This window comes from Python bivittatus, unplaced genomic scaffold (assembly GCF_059951505.1).
Source record: "Python bivittatus isolate LINGU-HERP-01145 unplaced genomic scaffold, Pbiv_v1 ctg000840_np1212, whole genome shotgun sequence".
In the NCBI taxonomy this organism is placed as follows: domain Eukaryota; kingdom Metazoa; phylum Chordata; class Lepidosauria; order Squamata; family Pythonidae; genus Python; species Python bivittatus.
Genome location: NW_028277113.1, coordinates 28,706,759 through 28,729,024, shown reverse-complemented (window position 1 = coordinate 28,729,024; position 22,266 = coordinate 28,706,759). Strand labels below are relative to the sequence as shown.

At 35.6% G+C, this 22,266-nt stretch overlaps 1 protein-coding gene across 1 annotated transcript in view; it reads left to right on the top strand.

Annotated features, from left to right (window-relative positions):
* LOC103056480 (cadherin-7) overlaps nt 1-19,426 on the top strand; it is a 96,747-nt gene extending 77,321 nt beyond the window's left edge. The window contains exons 7-11 of the mRNA XM_007431460.2: nt 368-504; nt 1,296-1,417; nt 3,969-4,086; nt 10,116-10,367; nt 18,275-19,426. Of these exons, the coding sequence (XP_007431522.1) occupies nt 368-504; nt 1,296-1,417; nt 3,969-4,086; nt 10,116-10,367; nt 18,275-18,768 (1,123 nt within the window). The 3' untranslated portion in view covers nt 18,769-19,426. The remainder of the gene's footprint in view (nt 1-367; nt 505-1,295; nt 1,418-3,968; nt 4,087-10,115; nt 10,368-18,274) is intronic.
* The last annotated feature ends 2,840 nt before the right edge of the window (nt 19,427-22,266 follow it).

Genomic DNA, 22,266 nt, shown 5'->3' with positions numbered 1-22,266 from the left:
GCAGATTTACAAATCTATTTTATATTATGGTTGTATTTGCATGTAAAGTATCCGACCCCCCCAAAAAAACTTGGTGTATCCAAGAATTAAATAACAGAAAAGGCTAGAAAATACCTGTGACCTCACTTAGGAAAAATATTATGAAATAAAGGAACCAAGCCAACTCAGTACATTTTACAGAAGCAGATATCACTGTGTAACATACTCTCTTAGTCTATGAAGACAATAAAATGTCAGATTAAAAAAAGAATCTGGATAAAGAGAAAAAATAGTAAAAGCTCTTTCACCTTAATGTGAAATCAATGAAACATTTTTAACAAAGTGCAATTATACATACATCAAAAGTTTGCTTTCATCTTTCATCCAGGTATTCAATAGATCGAAATACAGACCTAGAAAGATATTTCAATATTGATGCCAACAGTGGAGTCATTACTACAGCAAAGACATTGGACAGAGAGACAAACGCTGTTCATAACATTACTGTCTTAGCAATGGAAAGCCGTAAGTTGCCATTTCAAAAAAATTGGAAGCTTTATAGTGTTGATTTTCACTGTATCAGCTGAGCAAGTTTAAATCAAATACTTTCCCCCCAAAAAACCTATGTCAATAGAAGTTTCTAGCTATAAACTGTGAAAACCTAAGAGTTAATATTTATCCTACTACATGATAATTCTATATATGTTAAAGTAGTTCAGTGTATCAGAGGATAAAAGGTGTGTCCACTGTTATAGAAACAATCCTACTATGATATTTTATTATTTTATGGAAACTGCAGTAACCATTTTTATGGGTCTGGAGTCAGCATAGAAATTGGTTAATAAATGGCATTAAAAGGACAGTACAGAACTGGTTGATGATGTAAATCTTTGGAACCCTAGAATTATATTTGTCATATAGATTACAGAGGTTCATTATTCACCTTTGCTGCTGCAAATTGGTGTAACTGCTGTGTCAATACCTACATCATGGTAAAGAGAGTAGCTTCCTTAGATTCTGCTGGTGATGGCTGAAGCTAGGAAATTCAAGAAGCTGAGTGGATTACCCAAGTTTATTCTTTTGCTTTTATCTTCCTCTGAAATATTGAATGAGCTGGTAGAAGTAACAGGAGAATGTATCTGATGAGTCATTGATCTGATGAGATACTGCAACTACTGTATGTTGTTCTTTTCATTGTCATTTCTTTGTTCCACTGACAACTTCATTTTGTTAACCCAGTTATAAAGACCATGTTAGATACTTGCAGAATTGGTTCATGATAAAGAATAATAATTCCTTTTTGTTCTTTTGATCAGAAAACCCTTCACAAATTGGGAGGGGATATGTGGCCATCACAATCCTGGACATCAATGACAATGCACCTGAGTTTGCCATGGATTATGAAACAACAGTCTGTGAAAATGCAGAACCTGGCCAGGTGTGCATTTATATTCAAAACAGCTTGATGATATTTTCTGCAAAAGAGTGATTTGATTTGCAGTGATGCCTCTTTTAAGATAAAACATAATTGATTGCAATAAAACTGACATGTTGATTTGAAGCTAAAATAAACATTAACTAGATCTCAAACCTTTATCATCCAAGAGCCCACTACACTGCACAGGTGAATCTACACTGCATACACTTTTGAACATCTTCTAGACTTCCTAATTGATGAAAATAACACATTTCCATTCTTTTAGTTATCTCACTATAGCAATGCAACATTTCTAGTTTCTGTTTCATACAACACTTCCTGAGAACTTTATGCACACATGGAAACCTCTAGGCCAGCCTTTCTCAACAGGCATTCTGAAGAACTTTAGGGTTCCACAGGATTCTTTTTTTGGGAGGAGGGGGCTTTAATTATCTTTCATTTTTATGATTGCTGTGAGTTACTCAGAGTTGTTTTTATGAGATGGGCAACCATATAGGTTTTTTACATACATACATTCGGGGACGCGGTGGCGCAGCGGCTTAATGACACTGAAAGTTGCTGGCCAGAAATGGTTGACACTTCAGCGGTTCGAGCCCAGATCCATGAGGCACAGTGAGCTCCTGTCTCATCCCTAGCTTCTGCCAACCCAGCAGCTCAAAAGCAACCGCAAGTAGATAAATGGGTACTCTCACCCCAGTGGGAGGAAAAAATGCTGGTGGCGCCTTGTACAGGAGACTGGACCAGTTGCCGGTAACACGGAAGTCGTGTACATCCAAAAAGACGTGAAGCAACGGAAACCCCGTCTTCCTGCACCCGCCAGCTGGGCTCCGCTCTAGGAAGGAGGCAATGGCAAACCACTTCTGAAAACACCTTGCCATGAAAACTGCAGGGACTCGTCCAGGCAGTCACCGCAGAATCAAACACGATTGAGTGCAGATAAATATATATATATATATATATATATACACACATACATTCAAGATCAAAATTGGGAAAAAAATAAATTTTTGAACCTCCCATGCTATGCAATGCTAGTCTTTGCAGTGTTGGGAATTTTTACTTGCCAGAACATGGCTGCCAGCCTGCTGTTTTGCTGTTGTTGTAAACACTGTAAAATATGGAATGTGTAGGTTAGAGGTAAATTGTATTGTGAAGTTTACATATTTGTATGGAGGAACTCCCTGAGACCTGAAAATTATTTCAAAGGTCACTCCAGGCTAAAAAAAAGTTTGAGAAAATTTAAGAAATGCTGCTCTAGACTTTCTCAACTTCAGCAACTTTAAGATGGGTGGACTATAACTCCCAGAATTCCCCAGCCAGCATGAATAGTGTCCTGTAGAGTGTACTCCAAGAAAAGAAGGATGACTAAGATGAGGAGATAGAATAGAGTCAGGACAAAAAGCAACATTTACTTTGACTGAAATTTAATGCGAATTAAGTTAATTACTACAATTAATATTATTTCTAATGCATTTATAATTTCTTACTTTTGTTACTTAAAAAAATACACTTTGGATGGAATTTTTGGAGGGACTCTGGGATTCTACCAAGGCTTTCAAGGACTATACGTGGAGCCTCAAAGTGTTCTCCTGCCATGGGGAAAAGCAGATCTTCAGCATACATTTGAATCAGCTCTGTTACTAATTCCTGGGAGAAGAAAGAAAGAAGTGTCAGAATAACAGAGTTCAAACATTTGAGTTTATGCTATGTCCTTTAGGCAAAAAACTTAAGCTTTCAGTTTGATGAAGCATTTGCCAGCTTCCTTAGCAATGATCTCTTTGGCCAACAGTATTTTTTCCTTTAATGTTCACTATCTTTTCACTAAGCCATAAAAGCTACCCTTTCCCCTATTCGTTTCTTTTAAAAGTAATGATTTAATCTACTCTCTAGGTCTTTGAAATGATAACACTGCACAAAACAATGTGAATTTCATTTGGAAGTATTTTCAGGAAAATGACCACTCCCTCAAAATCATTAAATGTGCACCAGATCATATATTAGAATAACAACATTAAAATGTGTGATATAGTACACATGGAAATTGCCTTATAATTTCTGGTTATTTCAATCTGAACCTAAAAGTTTAATTTATAAGTTAACAATATTTTTATAATTTTCATCTTCCCAAGAACTATATACATGGAAATAGTCTGCAAAAATTTACCCCCCTCTTTCTGGCAGCCTTTCCAAAACACTTCTGTTGTTTTTGTTCCAAAAAATTGCTATAAAAAGTCTAACACTTGGAGCCAATTTAAAGAAATAAATTCTGCCTGAGGAAAGGAAATTTGTTCTGCTGATAGATTATGTTTTGGCAAGTGATTAATTGAATACTATCTGCCTTTTCCGTCAAGTTATCTTCCAGCAAGGGGAGCTGTTCATAGGAAACTTCAAAATGTGTTCTGAGAAGTACCTTTAATTAGAATAGATGTTAAGGTCACGTTAATATGTAAAATTTCTGTCTTATTAATTATTTGTCCTCAATACCAAATATTTACTTTATAATGAAAAGAAACTAAAATCTGAAATGAAGATTATTTTTTTCCCTCCTTAGATCATTCAAAGAATCAGTGCCATTGACAGAGATGACCCACCTAGTGGTCATCAGTTTTCCTTCAGTTTGGCAGGAGATACAACAAATAACCACAATTTCACATTGCAGGATAACAAAGGTAAGGCACCAACTGTGGCTGTTAGCCTAAGGGCATTTCAGAATAAACACAGTAACACTCTTATTTCTTCAAACAAGCAATACTGATTGTCACCTAGAGTAACTTCTTTGTCAGGAAGAACATTAATTAAAAGCAATCATATCCCAAGGTAATTTTTATCTATAGATTATCTGTCAAGAAAAAAAAAGTGTTATTTAAATCATTTTAACCTATGAGTCAAACAGATGAGCTTCAAATCCTTTGTTAAACCGATTCTTTTCACTTCTTTTGTTTAAATCTAAATTGAATTATACTTCAGAGCATAGATGTTTCTGGGTTTCATATTTCATTTATGGGACTCCAGAAATACAGAAGTAATCTCTTAAAAACTTGTGACAAAATATTTCCAGACATATCACTTGCAATATCAATATCATATCAATCATAAATTGGAGGCAGGAGCTGAGGATCCCACCTTTCTGGTTGCTAATGTTATTTCAGTCTCCTGAAAATAATTATTTTACTGATGGGTACAGGTTAGTATTGTTTTGCAAAGTTCTAATATTGTTTTATTGTTTTATTTTTAATATTGGAAGTTGAAGGAAAATCCTGGAGGGAAACTTTTGTCTCAGTCATGGGGTAGATATCAGTAACAGAAAGCTATTAACTAGTTCTCCAGAAACACATTGGTGCGTGGCCTGATAATGTCATTTAGAAGAAGGAAAATCCTTGTGGCTTATATTTGATTCCAGGGTTAATGAATCTTCATGGTTTTTTAGACTAAGGTTTACCACCCTATCAAAACAAGATGCATACATTGTCCCCCCCCCTCCCCTTTTGCTCATGTATATTTGTGTTCTTGCTCTGTTGTACTATTTTATTCCACTGGCCTTTAGATCCCTCTCACTAAACCTTACCTATCAATTCTTGTATTGTTATCAAGAACTCCATATCAGTTATACTTTTGTTTTTAAGACTTCCATGGAGAGTTATAGTATTTGTGCTTCAAACTAGACAACCTGTTCATTTTCTGTCTCAAAAATGGACAACTTTTGGGTGACGAGGGGACACACTCAACACCTTTTTTAAAAGAAGACCTGATTTAGGTGTCAGCTATGGTTTTTGTATGTGTTCTCCCCCTCCCCTTAAAAGAGAAGGAAAGCATATCACCAATTTTAGGCAATGGTGCAGAGATTGCAAAAAGGATCTGGTTTAAGGATCATGTTCAGCCCAGGGGCCTTTGGTTGATCAACCATGTTCTAGAGAGAGAGAGAGAGAGAGAATCCCTTTTGTTTGGTTATTACACAGCACAAACAAGGAAGTAGAAAACTCCATACGTACAAAATAAAAATTAAAAAAACCTAAAGCTGTAAATCATGTCATTATCCATTGCCATCAGAAGGTGACCTATTGGGTAGTGATTGCTTAATCTGTCCCTCAGCTCAGGGATTCTGTTGTCTGGTTCCCAAATACCTAAGGAAGAATGGCATTTGTAGAAGAGAATTAGAGAAAAGGCTAAGCATCCTTTCTTTCTGCCTATTGATGCTTGAAAGACCTTCATTTCTGCATGCCTTGAAACTTGGCAAACCTGGTATTAAGGACTACAATCTTCTATACAACACACTGAGGGTGTAAGAGCAAGGAAGTGGATATTTTCTATAAACTGATTTGTTTATTGGTAGAAGACTGTCTAGTTTTAGAAAATGGCCTGGAATAGGTAGTTTTACAATCCACCACCTGGATTGTAGTGAAAAAACATATATTTACTATAATTGAATATACAATGCAAACTCTTCCAGAAATAAGACATATTTCAGTTTTAAAATGTTAAAACTGGCAACGTTTTTTTAAAATCCACTACCTATCTGTTATTAAATCCATTATCTATTTTTGTATCTAAACTGAAATCATTGCTATGACCTCATTTGAAGAGCTTAGATTTGTTCCATTACCAAAATTAATTGTTCTTGTATCTGCTCAGCCCTGATACTGAAGACTGAAAATCAGTTCAGTGTAATATTTGTTTGATTTACATATCACTTTTAAGAGCAGTTTTCAAGTATAAATCATGTGCCGTTTTATTATTAGATTCCAAATGCAGTTCTTTAAATATATAGCAATGTAATTTTTGTGCGAAGGACAAATGAATGTTCAGAATTTACATTTCTAATTCATTTGCACTCATTTTAATTTTTGAGATAAAGTTTCACGTTAATGAGTTGTTTTATGATCAATGTTCTTCTGACTACATAGATTTATTTCCTAAATTTTAATTTGAACATTCTTAGATTTGTGATAACATTGTATTTTGAACCCCATCTTGGTCCAGCTTATTACATACTGGATAAGCATATTTTTGTTGAAAAAGCCATCTCATATTTCAAGAATAAACCATGGATGGCAATTATAGTTTCATATAGAGCTTTATAGATGATGACCAGGACCTTGAAGTGAACTTGGAAACAAACTGGTAGCCATGCAGCTCCCATAACAGCAGGGTTGTGACAATACCATTAAGCACATGGGTGGCTGTATTTGGTACCAGCTGAAGTTTCTTAGTGATTTTCAAGGGCAGCTCCATATTGAGAAAATTGTAGTAATACAAGTGTAAAGTAACAAGGGCATAAATGACCATCTTCAGTCTGTACAGTTTTAGGTAAGACCACAACTACTTGGCAGAAGCTCTCCTGGACATAGTATCCACCTGCTTCTCCAGCAGGAACCTGGAGTCCAGGAGGATCCCTAAATTGCAAGCCTGCACTTTCGGGAGAGCACAACTGCAAGAAGAGGCAAAGTAGGATTCTGAGCCAACAACCATTCTGTCTTGCTTGGGTTGAATCTGATTCTTTTATGAATCTGACTCTGTACCTTCCCACTCAGGTCTTGACAGGCTCAGAACCCCACTACATCCCCTAATTGGGCTGAAATGGGTAGTTATAGCTGGACATCATTGGTATATTGATGATACATCACCCTATACCAACAAATAATCTATTCCAGCTTCATGTAGATGCTAAGCAAGATGGGGAAGAGAAATGAGCCCTGGAAACCTCATATTGCTATGCCCCTGGGATCAACCTCGCTCCATCCTGCAACAACTAATGGACCTGCCTGCTCAGGAAGGAGCAGAACCATGGCCAAACAGTCCCTCCCACTCCCAAATCTCACTGGCAGTCCAGAGGTATGCTGCGGTTCACATAACTGAAGGCTGACAAAAAGTCTAGCAGGACAATAATGGTTGCTTTCCCACCATACATGGCTAAATACAGGACATCAGGGAGAGCAACCAGTGCAGTTCCTATCCCATTCCTGGCTTGCATTCTTACTGCCAGGGGTCCACCTAATCCCCATATTCCAGAATCCTTTCCATTTGCCATCCCACCACTTTGCCCCAACCTAGACAAAAAGGAAGTTTGGGTAAAGGACCATTGTCCATCACTGTGGATCCAAGCCAGACCTCTTCAAGAGAAAGCAAACTAGTGCCTCTTTCAAGGCTACTGGAACTTTCCTTGAAAAAAGGCATTGACTACAGCCCAAAATCCAATTTCCATTTTCTTCCCTGGCAGCTTTAACTACCCACAATATGAAAAAAAAAGAAGATGGGCTTATTAATAGATTTGTTTTATAAAGTATTTAAGGTTTTGGTTGGTTAGTTGATTGTGTTTTGTGTAATTGTGTGCTTTAATAACACTGCCTTATGCTGGCAGGCAAGATCAAGTGACTTTCACTTGATTATACTATACAGGGAATAAGACTTTATTTTTAACTCAAATCACAGAAGGATATGATTACAGTAAATGTGTTTTGCTTTCAGTTTAAAAAAAAAAGATTTTTTTTTCCCATGGGTGGGTGGTTGTGGGTGGGCGGATGGTAAGAAGAAGACCAAGATTACTTTGATTTTATGTTATGACTTGGTTACAATTTAAGGTCAAAGGGCAGTCAGAATTCATCTTGGGATCAACTAATTTGAAAGATGTATATAAAATCCTTCTTTTTCAGCCTCAGTTGTCTTTGGATGACATTTTTACACATGAGCTTTCTTCCTATTATTTAAATTAGGGAGAAACCCATTTCAGAGATGATTTGGGAAGGGGATCCTAAAGAAAGCCATCCCCTTCCCTTTTTATTTTTATTTTTTCAGAGAGGAGCTCAATTTGGGATTATCTCTAGAGATCAATAGGATAATGGTTGAGGATATTATTTTTATTTCATTGCCAATATAGCATTGCATTTGTGATTATTATTTAGTCCTCTTACTATGAACAGTTTAGTCTTACTCTTGCTCTGACACCACTGGGCATATCTTCCCATATTAAGCAAATATAATAGTCCTGCCAAAACTGTTAGTTGAGGCCTCTGCCACCAAAACCCAGAGTAGCAGGGACAACAATAGCTCTGCTGTAGTAAAAAGGAAGCTGTTCTTATGTAATGCTTTATCACCAATGGGCAACTTATCAACAATAGGCAATGCTTTTCTCATCAATGGGCAACTTTCCCTCCAAAATCAGGTTTCATCAGTGAATGAATCTGGCTTCCACACAGAAAACAGAAGCTGGCTGATTTTTTTTTTTTTTAATATTAATGCTGCCATAAGGCTAGAACTCCTTTATTTTGTCCACATTTTTTGGTACTGGGTACTCCTTGTGCCTCCTGCCTGAAAGTTAGGGTCTTTTTTTTAAAAAAAATAGTTCTGTGTAAGAGCTCCAACTTCAGTCTCTTGTTTCTGGCACATGACTGGACAGCCAAGAAGGGTTCTTGCAAAATATAACCGGGCAGCAGTAGAGGTCTGGCTGAAGCGGGTCAATTCCATAACACAGAAGACAAGTTGAAGCAAGTAAAGCAAATATTAGTTATTTTGCCTCTGTTTAGTTGTATACTGTATTTCAATGCAGTATAACAACTGGTGTTTATGAACTGGATCAAACCAACTAGATAAACACTCCTGCAAAGACTGTGCAAAATGAGTCAAAGTGACTTAACAACAATTGCTCCAAATATTCTGTATAATGCATCTGCCCAAATCTTAAAAGTGGTGTAATGAACTCTTAACTTGACACTGGAATGATCTCTGGAGAAGATGTGATTTTGTTGAGTGGTAACACTAGCTCAGTTCTGGTTAGCAAAGGAAAATCACCCCCGCTTCCCCCATGGGGAAACACATTTCTTTACTATTATTCTAACATGTAGTAGATGCATGCATTCTATAATTTGTATGTGTACCCTTGCATTTCTAAAGAAGGGAGCATGAACCATAGGCCTCCACTAGGGGTCAGGAAGGGACAAGTGACAAAACATACGTCATGACATCACAATGCAAACCCATGACTTATGTACTTGCATCTGATATTAGGACCCAAGTATAAAATCCAAGAGGTTTGATTTTGGGGAGGGAGAGGGGTCACTATAGCTTGGAGCAGTGCCTATGCATATATCCTCCTGAAATGTCTGTGTTTGTTTACAAGCGCGTTGAAGTGGAACTGTATCTCATTTGGGCCAATGATCATGGATGTAAGTCATGAGTGGAAATTACGGCTCTCTAGGCATTACTGAATTGCAACTTGTAGCATCCCAAACATTAACTGACTGGGGTTTATTTTATTGTATTTATTGTATTTATATAGCCACCCATCTCACATAAAGTATTGTGTTCCCAGGGAATTGTATTTTAGCAACATCTCTAAGGCTGCTTTTTCTCTACCCTTAGCACAGTTGAAGCAAGAACTTTTAACCTTTCCTATTGTCTTTCTTGTGCTGTTATATTAATACCTAGAATTCCAAGTCAGCCATCAGGAAATGTGGAAGGTTTGTCATAGCTCAATTAGGAAATAAGAATGAGATATTTGGAATAAACCTTTTTATTAACTATTTACAGAGGACCATTGCAGGCAATATGCATAACTCCCAGGGACTGACCTTTGTACTTTCAAATTATGAGACACATTTATTTATATTGTCAAGCTAAGATGCTACTAAATTAATATAAAGTTGTAAAATAGACTTTTTCTTTAAGAAATTGTGCCTGTCTCCCTTTTGTCTTTTCCTTGATCTAGACAATACAGCATCTATACTCACCAGACGAAATGGCTTTCGGAGGCAAGAACAGTCGGTTTATTATTTGCCAATATTCATTGTAGACAGTGGCTCACCTTCACTGAGTAGCACCAATACACTCACGATTCGAGTCTGTGATTGTGATGCAGATGGCATTGCCCAAACATGTAATGCAGAGGCCTACATCTTGCCAGCAGGACTTAGTACTGGAGCACTCATAGCAATCCTGGCTTGCGTTCTGACACTGCTAGGTATGTCTGTGTGGTTTGTTCATCGGAGGGAACAATTATCCTTCAGAATACATGGAATAATGTTATTTTCATTTCCTAATTGTTATTGCAAGAAGTATAGGGGCTAGAAATAGAGTTGTCAAAATCATCTAATATAAAGGTAATGATCAGGTCCACTCTTGCTTAACATCTGTAGATGTGGTTACATCTGATATCTTCAGGTATTTATAACATTTAATTCCTGTAATGTCTGATGATGATGATGATGATGATGATGATGATGATTGGTTTATTACTCAGGATGACTAACAGTTAAAACAAGAAAATAATAAGATGCATAAATTACAAAAATATATAATAATAAGTCTTGGCTTCATTAAAAATTAGGCAGTGGTGCTATTTAAATTGATGGAACAGTGTTGCAACAGTGATGATGATGATGATGATGATGATGATGATGATGATGATGATATCTGATGACCTTGGGTGGAAGTTCTATAATGGGAGGAAACATTTTTTAAGATAACCTGAAGCCAGTTGGGGTATTTAAAAGTCAGACCCAACAATGTGAACTGAGTTTGAAAGAAGCCAGAATTCTGTATCAGGACAGACTTAGATTGATCAGTTAAGATTAATTTTACACAGCCTATAACATGTCCTTATGCATTCTTATTTTGTCTGGTACAAGAAGGTAAAAGGTATTAAAATCTATGATTGTTACAAAACCATTACCTTTGATTACAGATTGGTTTATCTGGGACCAAAGTGAATGTACAGATTTTAGACTCAGAATTTGGGTTCCATTCTTTAAAAAAAAAAAAAAAGGCAGATCAGGTGCAACCAACAATAATACATTAGCAAAATGATAGAAAAACAATACATCAAGGAAACACTAAGACTGGCTATGTTCTCTGATGCGTAGATAGTGAGCACTGAAATGTAGTAATGTATGTGTGTTCAATTATCGTCTGGTGTTTTATTTAATTTGTAATTTTGGCTTTGCTTAGGCCTGTTTGCCTCTGGGCAAACAGTGATTGTCCAAAGGTAACCCAAGCTTCACATTTCACTGGAGTACATTTTTTCATCATCTCTGTAGGAAATCATCTATATAGTAAACTTTGAACTGAACATTCCCACAGTCCTATCACACTGTATATGATTGATCAGACTCGAAACTGACAATTCCCATTTATGTGATCTATTTCTATATTACTCCCCATGTCAAAAGACATTACACAATTCTGCTTGCCCAGAATGATTACTTAAACAAAACAGCTGTAGAATATATGGAATGGATGAAATTTCACTTACAGATGTATGGGTATATTTAAGAATACATTCTTTTTTTTTAAGCATAGCAGTTCAGGTAAGCTGGAAAAAAAACTTGATGAGAAAACATTCCCATTATTATTTTGATATGCCTGTTTTTTTATTGAGATTTCTGCTTCTTTCTGGTTGTCAAAAATTGCCCATGTAGTATAATATAAAGCTGTGCTAAGAAAATGACATGCATTCACTGCTAGGCTCTTTCAGGCTTCAGCTGGTAGCTGAACTGGAACCAATTAGATAAGCCCACAGGAAAATCCAAGAACTGAGTATAAGTAATATTTATTGAAGAAAGTAGAAAGACAATATCAAAAGAATTTGCTATTAATCATAGACTAGACTTATTTATAAATTCAAGGATCAAACCTTTTTACATTTAATTTTTATCTCCACCTTACCTAATGGAGAACATGCTGGAACTCATTTGTTTCTATTTGTCCTTTCTTTTTACAGCAATAAGCTTTGCTTTTATCTGGTTTCTCACTGACTGTGTAGAATTAACTCTCAACAGGTTTTGTGCCAAACTCAGATCTCATTATAACTCTTGCATTTGTTTGGTTAGCCTTTTCAGAATTGAGGCTCTTTTTACCTGAATGTTCTAGCTTTCAGCTCTGGTTTCCTATAGTGCAGGTTCTTAAGAACAAACAGTTTCCACCAAAAATATTAGGTACAAGAGTTAAAATGACAGTACTTTACTGAGAGTGTAATTATTGTGAAGAGTAATGATAAAAGTAAAGACTGAGATCTCCAGATGGTCTTTTATCTTATTAAAGCTCAAAAACACATTTCACATTTGATATATTAAATCTATAAGATACAGATACACAAATGGCACTAAAGCAAATTTGAAGGCAGATTCAACTTTGCTGAGCTGAAAACTTCAAGTTATATTGGATAGAATATAAATTATTAGATGTAGAATATAGATGAAATGCATATCTCCAAACAATTCCAACATCTTTCAAAGGATTCTTGCTTATATTACTGCTCTGCAAGTTGTCTTAAACAACTGAGGAGAAGTACTTTGCAAATACCAATTCTTGTTACTTTAAAAGCATGACAAACAGTGATATCATTTAGTTTTTACTCTAGCTTAAATGCAGGGACTCAAAGGAGACTAGGATACTAGCATAGAGAAGTTTGTTTATTTAGTTTAATTACTTAATTTTTTATTCAATTTAGCTGCCAACTTGACATGCAACTCAGTGTTGCATACACAATTAAAAACAACAAATAAAACCTAATAAAAATAATATTATGTAAAACAGATAGTGCTGTATATAATTCGGACAATCAGGAACAATCAAAAAAGGTTCATAAAACCTCTTGACCATGCACCAAAAGCCAGATCTTCGAAGCCTTTAAGAAGGTAGGCAGTTAAGGTCATCCTGTCTTGTAGGGAATGCTGTTCTATAGGACAAGTGCAGTGATAGAGAAGGCACCTCTGCTGGGCACCACCAGATGACACTGCTTAAGACATGACTTGGAGCATGCCAACCCTGTCAGATTTTACTGGATGGGCAAAGATAATCAGGAATAGGTGGTCTTGAAATAACCAGGCTCTGTGCCATGAAGAGCCCATTATAGATGACAACCAGCACCTTGAATTGCCTGGAGGTCCACTAGAAACCAATGTTGATCAGGAACTAGTGGTGATGCACAGGCATATTGAGGTGCACCCATGACTACTTGTGCCACTGCATTATACCTCTTCACCATGCAGTGTAATCATACTGCACAGTCTATTACTTTCCTTAATTTTAGGCATTATGGCAGTTGAAGTCCAGCATAGTTGAAGGACACCAGGTTGGGAAAGCTGCTGTAAACTCATATTGCACAGTGCATCACTGTAGTTGAAAGTCTTTAGGGATAAGTCAATATGAAATCTGATTTTAATTCAGCATCAGCTTGGAGCCAAATAAAACATAAGTAAACTTCTAAAACTAGTTTTGTGATTTGCAAAAGCATATGAAAACTGTTATGATCTGTGTCATTTCATTTATATTGTACATAACTTTTAAAAGAGAAATGAAGAAAATCTTTAATGCCTCTGATAAGTATATGGCAATTATATATATTCAGTTAATATCACAGAAACGTAATAATAATTGTTTTTATAATACCTGCCTAATATAATTGTAACTATATTTTCGTGCCTACCAACAACTCTCTTTTCCCCCTTAGAAATTCATACCTTCATCTGAAACCCTTAGTTTCATTGTATTTAAACATGGTGCGGTCTTGTTAACTGCTTTCCAGATCTGATGCATCACTATCTCACATAGGATTACTGATACCTAGAGGGGCATGTTATTAAGTTCTTTCTCAGACCAGGAATGAGCCTCACTTCTGAAAAGGCTAACCAAACAAATGCAAGAGTTATAATGAGATCTGAGTTTGGCACAAAACCTGTTGAGAGTTAATGTTGAGAGTGCATGGGGCAGTGTTGTACGGAGCAGGACCAAGTGTTTTCCCTAGTTTTGGGATTGTGCTATAGTTTTCATAAGTTTGCTAACAACACCTCGTTAGATTTTTGTTTTTATAAGGCAATGTGGTGGCTTTTTGCAGTTCTGCATGAACTTTATAGGTTGCTTGTATTTACTCTAGATGATATCCTAACAGCCATTCTGGTTCCAGTAAAGTGTTTATTTGTATAATTTTTATATAGAATCATTTATATACAGCATTGCCTTTTAGTTTTTGAAGCAACTCTCAAAGCAGTTTAGAAGAATAAAATAATAGTCGGGTAATGAAATGTCTGCAATGGAACAACCAAGCTCAGTGAGCACCAAGAACTCCCGAGTTCAACCCTGAGCTACACATATTCTCTTCTATTGGCATAAAGTGATATTTCAGTAATAAATAAATAAATAAATGGATACATAAATACATTAATCTAAAATAAGCCAATCATTCACATCCACAGAGAAGTCCCAATCAATAAAAGCTTTGTTGCAATGATTAAAAAATGATTAAAAGAAACTGTACAAGTTAAACTAAAAACTAATACATAGACATGAAGAAATGGTTTTCTGTAGCTAACAAGTCAAAACTATTTTGTGGAAAGGTATAGAGAACAGAAAAGCTCTGTGTTATAGTAGCAGAAATATGTCCTCCACGCTTGCCACACTAAAAATGATTTGCAAACTTGGCATATGAATATTAATCCAGTATGATATTAGCATGTATGATGATCATATATGAAGCAGCATCCTCAATAACTAATGCAGTTAGACTTCAGTAATATCTCTCATTCCTTCAAGCATAGCATGTTGCAGTGAGTTGGACTAGAATTCTTATCAATCAGCCAATATTGCTTGAGATGTTGGGAATTGTAGATCAAGAAATCTCAGGAAAACCAGGTTTAGAATGCCTACCATATAGAATTTAAGCTTGAGTTTCTTAAGCCTTAAGTGAATGTGTTAGCTACTGCATTTTTGAAGCCTTATGGTGTAAAACAACAACATAGTGTGTAAAGTAGGTTGTGATGTGAACAAAATTTAATGTCCGAAGAATAACTGTCTTCGTAAAAAATGGGGGAGGAGGCCTTTTTCCTGACAAGGATCAGCAACAAGTACCCAGCCCTCCACATCAGATTGGTCTCTGTATATGATCCTGGCTTGGAAAAAGCAACTTAAAACTTATATTGCATAGCTGTCCTTATGCCCTTGTATTTATCTGAACAAAGATGGAAGATCAGGGATAATGCTTCCCCCTGTCATCTTGGTATATGGATTACCTTTCAAACAAGCCATCGTGCCCTTAAGTTCAGGTAAATAAAAGCTGGAGACACACTAGGTGATAACATATATTTATGTGTAATATAGTTTATCCTTTGGATTCTTTCTTCCTCTCCCTCTGTTATTTTTCTTTTGGTGGAGGGAGGTCTCAGATTATTTCTGAGTTAACACAAAACAATCTTTGGAGTATTTGTTCTGAAGCCTAAAAGCATTTGGGACGGGTAAAAGTAATGTAACAAGTAACAGACAATCCTGTCTGTTAGCTTAATTGGTTGTTTAGTCTAATACTAATAAGAATCCTATAGTATTATAAAAACTAACACATTTATTATCATACCAGCTGGATGTATGATCACAATCCACTAGCAAAAATATAGATGTGAGAAAGGACAGTTAATGTAATTGTTAGCCTTTAAAGCAGGGTTCCTCAACCTCAGCAACCTTTAAGATGGGTGGACTTCAATTCCCCCTCCCATGGCTGGCTGGGGAATTCTGGAAGTTGAAGTCCACCCATCTTAAAGTTGCTGAGGTTGAGGAACCCTGCTTTAAAGTACCACAAGGCTCTTTATTGCCTTCACTGCTAAAAACTAAAATAGCTGTGTCTTATTTTAAAACAAGTGGTTGCTGATACTGTTTTCTTTTTCAAACATGTCACCATTGTTAATTTTAAAACTCTGCTCTAAAATAGCTCCCATTCAAATCCAGCAATTAGTGCGTTGGAAGCAGAATCAACTAGTTTTTCAGACATCGCCATGGCTCTTGCATGGCTGCTAATACAACATTTATTCAGGTAGAGGTTAAAAATTATTGTTCAAGAGCAGTTGAAGTGATTAGAAATTAATATTCTCTTAAAGCCATTTATATGCTAAATTGTTTAACATTTCAAAGGATTTGGGAGGGGTTGGCTTCAAGCAATCATGGGCTGTGCAAGGCAAAACTGCATAAAACATTCATTTTTATCTTGCTTTTTGTTGTACCTCTCGGCAGATAAATCTACTAAGTTTCATATATTTTGCACTTATTAGCAGGTATTTAACTCCACAGATAAAGTCTGCTGAATGTGTCACAGTGTGAAAACGCATTTTCACTGGTGTAATGAACAGATTAACTGCTTGCTACATGGCTGTAGTTAGTACCTTAGGATAGTCAAAAGTAATTTAAGAAAAAAAAAGAGAAAAACCTAGCAGCATCCATTTGGGGGCTGAATTTGAAATATATTATAAATATATTATTTTCCATCTTTTATTTCATGAAATCTAAGGCCTAGTAGAAATCTTTCTAATTTAAATAACTTACCAGTCCTTACCCAGTGAAATAGTCCAGGATGATACAATTATTCCATGAATTTGTTCTCCACAATGCAACTTTTCAATTTCCAACTCATATGGAAAATACATGCTAGTTACCTTCCACATTTCATTTCATGTTTCTTTTCTTTCTGTACAGCCATCTACATGTTCTTTTATGGAAAAACAATATTTAGAATAGTAAACATAGTACAGAGGTTAATTTTTCATTTAATTGCATCTACATTAAGAGCCATCCCATCTACCAACAGTAAACTTAATTTTTTACACCATCACAATGATACTGCAAAAATAGCAGAGGTCATTATTAAAAAGGACTAGGAGAAGAATCCTGCAAAAGACCTCAGCAGGGACCAGTCATGGTGATTGGGCATGGAATAGGGTATCCCCTTCAAGTTGATTATAGATGGAAGATATTTTCTGTAATTTGTACTACTTTAATTGTTAATAAGCACTACATGAAAACAGCCACTGTTGCTTCATCACTGTTTATGAGAAAACAGCTATTCCATTCCTATTGTGATGACGTTTAGATTTTAAGTTCTATTTAAGAACAATTTAGACTATCATGAATGTCCTTTAAATATGAACAGTGTTTAGGAATGTTTAATTAATGGAAATATATAATGTAGTGTTTTGTTTTTTATTTTGCTAAAATTACATAACTAGATCTTTAGTGAAAGTCACCCTTAAAGATAGATGTGTATATAATATAAAACTTGAATAGTATAATTAAATGATGCTTTTGATAATTCTTGAATAATATCAGTTGCAAATGTTTAAAAATGCATAATACAGATTGAATGCTTAAGTCTTCTAGGTCATTCTGTGAATTTGTCTTCTCTCTAAAGCCACCAAAAAATTTTCTTAAATATTAGAAATGTCAAAAACCATTGCTACCTAGTACAATGAACTGATCTGGTCTGATAAACACCAATACCTTTGTGAATTCTTATTGCAAATAATTCACAGGTACATGATAAGTATTTTGCACATTAAAGCAAAGTGCTCTCTGTTAGAACAGTGCTTTTAATGCATGAACCACAACTTATGCTAGCTATTATTTAACAACTCTGAATTTTTCAATCAAGGATCAGATACTTTATCAATTAGCCTCTACTCATATACTTCAACAATGGAGTCACTTCCCAAACTCCTGACAGTTAAAGTGCACATAGAGTGTTTATGAATGTGCTTTTATCACTCAGGCAATTAAGAGTTCAGAAACAGGTCTCTATATTTAATGGCTGAGAAGTTGTAATTTTCTGCTTGAACCTGCTTTAAAATGTATGTTTTAGCAATCTGTACCAAATAAGAAATACATATGATGGCATTAAATCAGAATGAACATAGTAATAGATTCTTTAATGTCTAAAAGCCTTTAAAAGCCACTTTAGAAACTGCTAACTAATTTTCACAATACCTTATTGTATAACCATCGTAAACTTGTTTATCCTGCATAATTTATGAATAGTTTTACTCTGAACTGGGAATATAATGAGTTGGGGATTCTCTTAATTCAACTTTGCTTAAAGCATTACTTCTTCCATTGCAGTGCTTGTCCTGCTGATTGTTACAATGAGGCGGCGGAAAAAAGAGCCTCTTGTTTTAGATGAAGAGAGAGATATCAGGGAAAATATAGTCCGATACGATGACGAGGGAGGTGGAGAGGAGGACACCGAGGCGTTTGATATGGCTGCCCTGAGGAACCTCAACATCATTCGCGATACCAAGATCAGGAGGGATGTGACTCCAGAGATACAGTTCTTGAGCAGACCGTCTTTTAAAAGCATCCCTGATAATGTTATTTTTCGGGAATTTATTTGGGAAAGGCTAAAGGAGGCTGATGTGGATCCCTGCGCTCCACCATATGATTCCCTGCAGACATATGCATTTGAGGGAAATGGTTCAGTGGCTGAGTCACTCAGCTCTTTAGATTCTGTCAGTTCAAACTCTGATCAGAATTATGATTACCTCAGTGACTGGGGGCCTCGTTTCAAACGGCTTGCAGACATGTATGGAACTGGACCAGAAAATTTGTATTCATAGCCTTTGAGCTTTTTTATGACAATGCACTAAAGGAAAAAAGGAAAGAGAAACTCAATATCTGGACTAAGAAAAATCTGTAAATATTTATCCATCTTTTTTTAATCTTTTTTCCCCTCTTTTTTTTTCTTTTTCTTTTTTCTTTTTCTTTTTGACTTGGTGAAGCTTATCTTCATTAGAACATTGCCCAAGGGACTGCACTGAACAACAAAGAGTGAGCATCAAATGGCATTTTTGGTAAAATTAAGATGCTTGGCCATATACAAATAGATAGCAACCCTCATATCTCATATACCTGCAGAGGCAATTAACCTCTAAGAGTAGGTTCTGCACTGTGACCTCAATGAGCCAATGATACCCTGTAGATGCCTTCGGAGTACTGCTGGGTTGAGACTGAAGAGTCTCTGCTTAGTGGGGAAAAGGGGGAAAAGTTCATTTACCATTTAAAATAGTATTACAATATATTGTATACTATTAATGCAAGGTTTCATTTTTCATTTGCAGTGTTGCATGCAAGTTGCTGGCTCAAAACTATCCAACACAGTGATTTCTATTTGTTTGAAAGGCTACTAAGTCCAAAAAATCTGTAAATATCTGGGTAATTCTGAAAATAGACTGCAGTTCCTATTCTGAAAATCTGCAAAATATGCCATTGCCTTATTAAAATTGTTTGCAGGAAATGTCAGTTGAAAAGATGGAAAGTGATTCTCACAGTTTTGTGATGCCTATGTAGGTATGGGGGAAAAAGTTGCTGTCTATATATTGATGATTATTAATATTAATATGTCTTCTGATTCATACAGGAGAACTTTTCTCATTTTTAAAAAAATAAAATGTTGACATGTAGAGGTATGTTCATTTTGGAGTTCTGATCTCCATTACATTCAGGTTTATTATATGCATTGTGGTATTAGATGCTTGGGAACATGCTGTTTTTCCTCCAGTGTGAGCTACATGAAGGAAATGAAGCATGGAAATAGAGAAATTATAGTAAAGCAATTGAGTTCATTGTTCATCTCTCCGAGAGGAACACTGCTACAAGGACACACGGCTGTCATTGTTCTTCTGAGCCATTACAAAGTCTAAGATTTTTGAATAAAATGTTTGTACTTTGCATTTTCAAAGGAGACTACAGAGGCAGCCAGGAGTGTCTATAATGGAAGTTGTAGTTTTCAAGGTCATCTGTTCTATGTGCTTTAGCAATTTAAACAAACCTGATCCTTCCATCAAATTCCCTACCTCTTTGCTGCTGTGGAATCACAGCAAAGCGCTCTTTTACTTTTCTTTCATATGTTAAGCAGCATAATATGATTAGCACCACATTCTATCTTCAGATCCTCCCAACCCACATAAGCTTTTCCCTCCAGGGAGGTCACTTCATAACACATCATCTCTGTACTGGTTCAGGTGTGCCAACCTTGAAGGATGACTGCAGTTCATTAAAATAATGTTAGGTTTCTTTTGATGTAGGATTTCTTAGAATATGACAAAATCTTATGATTCAGGCAATATTTATATTTTAGCTGTTTTGATTATTATTAGAAAATAAGACATGAACTGAAGTAGAATAGTGCTTTATTTTAATACTCTTCCTATTTTCTTCTCTCTCTCTTTCTTGCTTGTTGAGTTCCTGAATAAGGACCAATCTTAAAAACATTAATTCACCTGCTTGGACTTAAAGTGGCTGTACATGAAAATAGTACTGGAATAGTACTGGAATACAATAGTACTGTTTGAGGATCAAGAGTTACAGCTACAGCTCTTGCAGCAAGAACTCTGGAAGACATTATGAAATCCCTAGAATAGGGGTTTTTGAGCATGTTGTTGTATGAGCCTCTCTGAATCAGGAAGCAAATGGCTTGACTCTACCTTAACATAATTTGTACAGACACACAAACTGGTCAAGCCTGTTCTTATAGGCAGCTAGATCAATAGAAAGTCTCATCAGGACAAAATTCCTAATGTGCTTTGAATCCCTTAAAAAAGAAAATGATAGGGTTCTGTATGGTTCTGATTTTATTCCAAAAAAGTGTTTAAGAGCACACAGGGACATAAATGTCTGTGACTCTTTAAAGCAGCCACATCTTTCTCCAAGATTGTGTGGTTGCTTGATATATGTGGCTGCTTTAAAGAGTTGCAGACAGGTACTACATTGATGTCTCCACAAACTCTGAAGTACTATTTTGAAATTCAGTCCAAACCAATATACAGCCCTCCTGAATGAACCTTTAAAATTTAAGAAGTTTCTAATATATAAAAGCCATTAACATAGCTGGAGTATTACACAGGTTTATGCTCTGCTTACTGAACTGACAAGAACATGTACAAAAATCAGGGCACTGTCAGAAACAAATTTGTGCCTTCCCCTAGAACATTAGGTACCACCACAGAAAGGCTCATTTGACTTTTTGAAAACCTAGACTGCAGAAGTAATTTTCACTCTGAAGACATTTCTTTTAGATAATGATTCAGATGGAAAAATCTAGACTGCATGAATAACAAAACAGAAGGAAAATTACCTTAAGGCTCTATAATTCTTGCAGCTCAGCATTATCAATGAACTACATCAAAGTGGCCTTCAACTTCATTAAGAAATAAAATTTGATCATCCACAAACACAATTCTTTACCTTGGGTAACTTTTTGTAGACAATCATTGTTTAATGATTTAGTAGACTTTGTTTCTTTTATATATGTATATATATATACATATATACATACACACACACACACATACATATACATACATACATATACACACACACACATACATACATACACACACATGCACATGAATGATTTTGAATGAATGATTTTGTAATGGAACTCAAAAAATATCGTCTTAACTTTTCATCACAAATGTAAGATTTCAATAAACAAATTTTAAAAAGTCAAGTTTATGAAACTCAATAACAAATTGAGCTGCAGGAGTTATGTAGCTGTTACATAAGAAGATATGTATGATTTTATAAAACAAATTCCTTGTTATTAGAAAAAATACTCTAGTTCAAGGCCAGGATCCAAAGACCTATGCAATTAGCTTATATATCGACATATCCAAGGTGAGGTTTGGCATGTGCTTCTCAAGTAATAGTCTGTTGTGTCATGTGGCAAATGCCTACTTAAACTCAGGGGACCTTCAAAAGTGATTTCTTACTAGACATCATTAGAAAAGAAAGAAGGAAAAGCCCATTGAGCATACTCAGATAGATTGAGAAACTTTAGTTGCAATCCTGTGTACTCTTACTTGGACATACATTCTGTTAAAGTATTTCTGAACTGGACTTACTTCTAAGGAAACATGCATAGAATTACACTTTCAAATTATCTCTGTGACTCTTGGTCAATATATTTGCATTTAGATTTTAACATATATCACTCAGAGTAAACAGCTATGATGTACAAATATGCCTCTCTTATTCTTTTTTATATAAAGCTGTATGATATCATTTCTATAAAATCTTGAGAGCATTATTGTTTTTGTTACCCAATCTATATTACT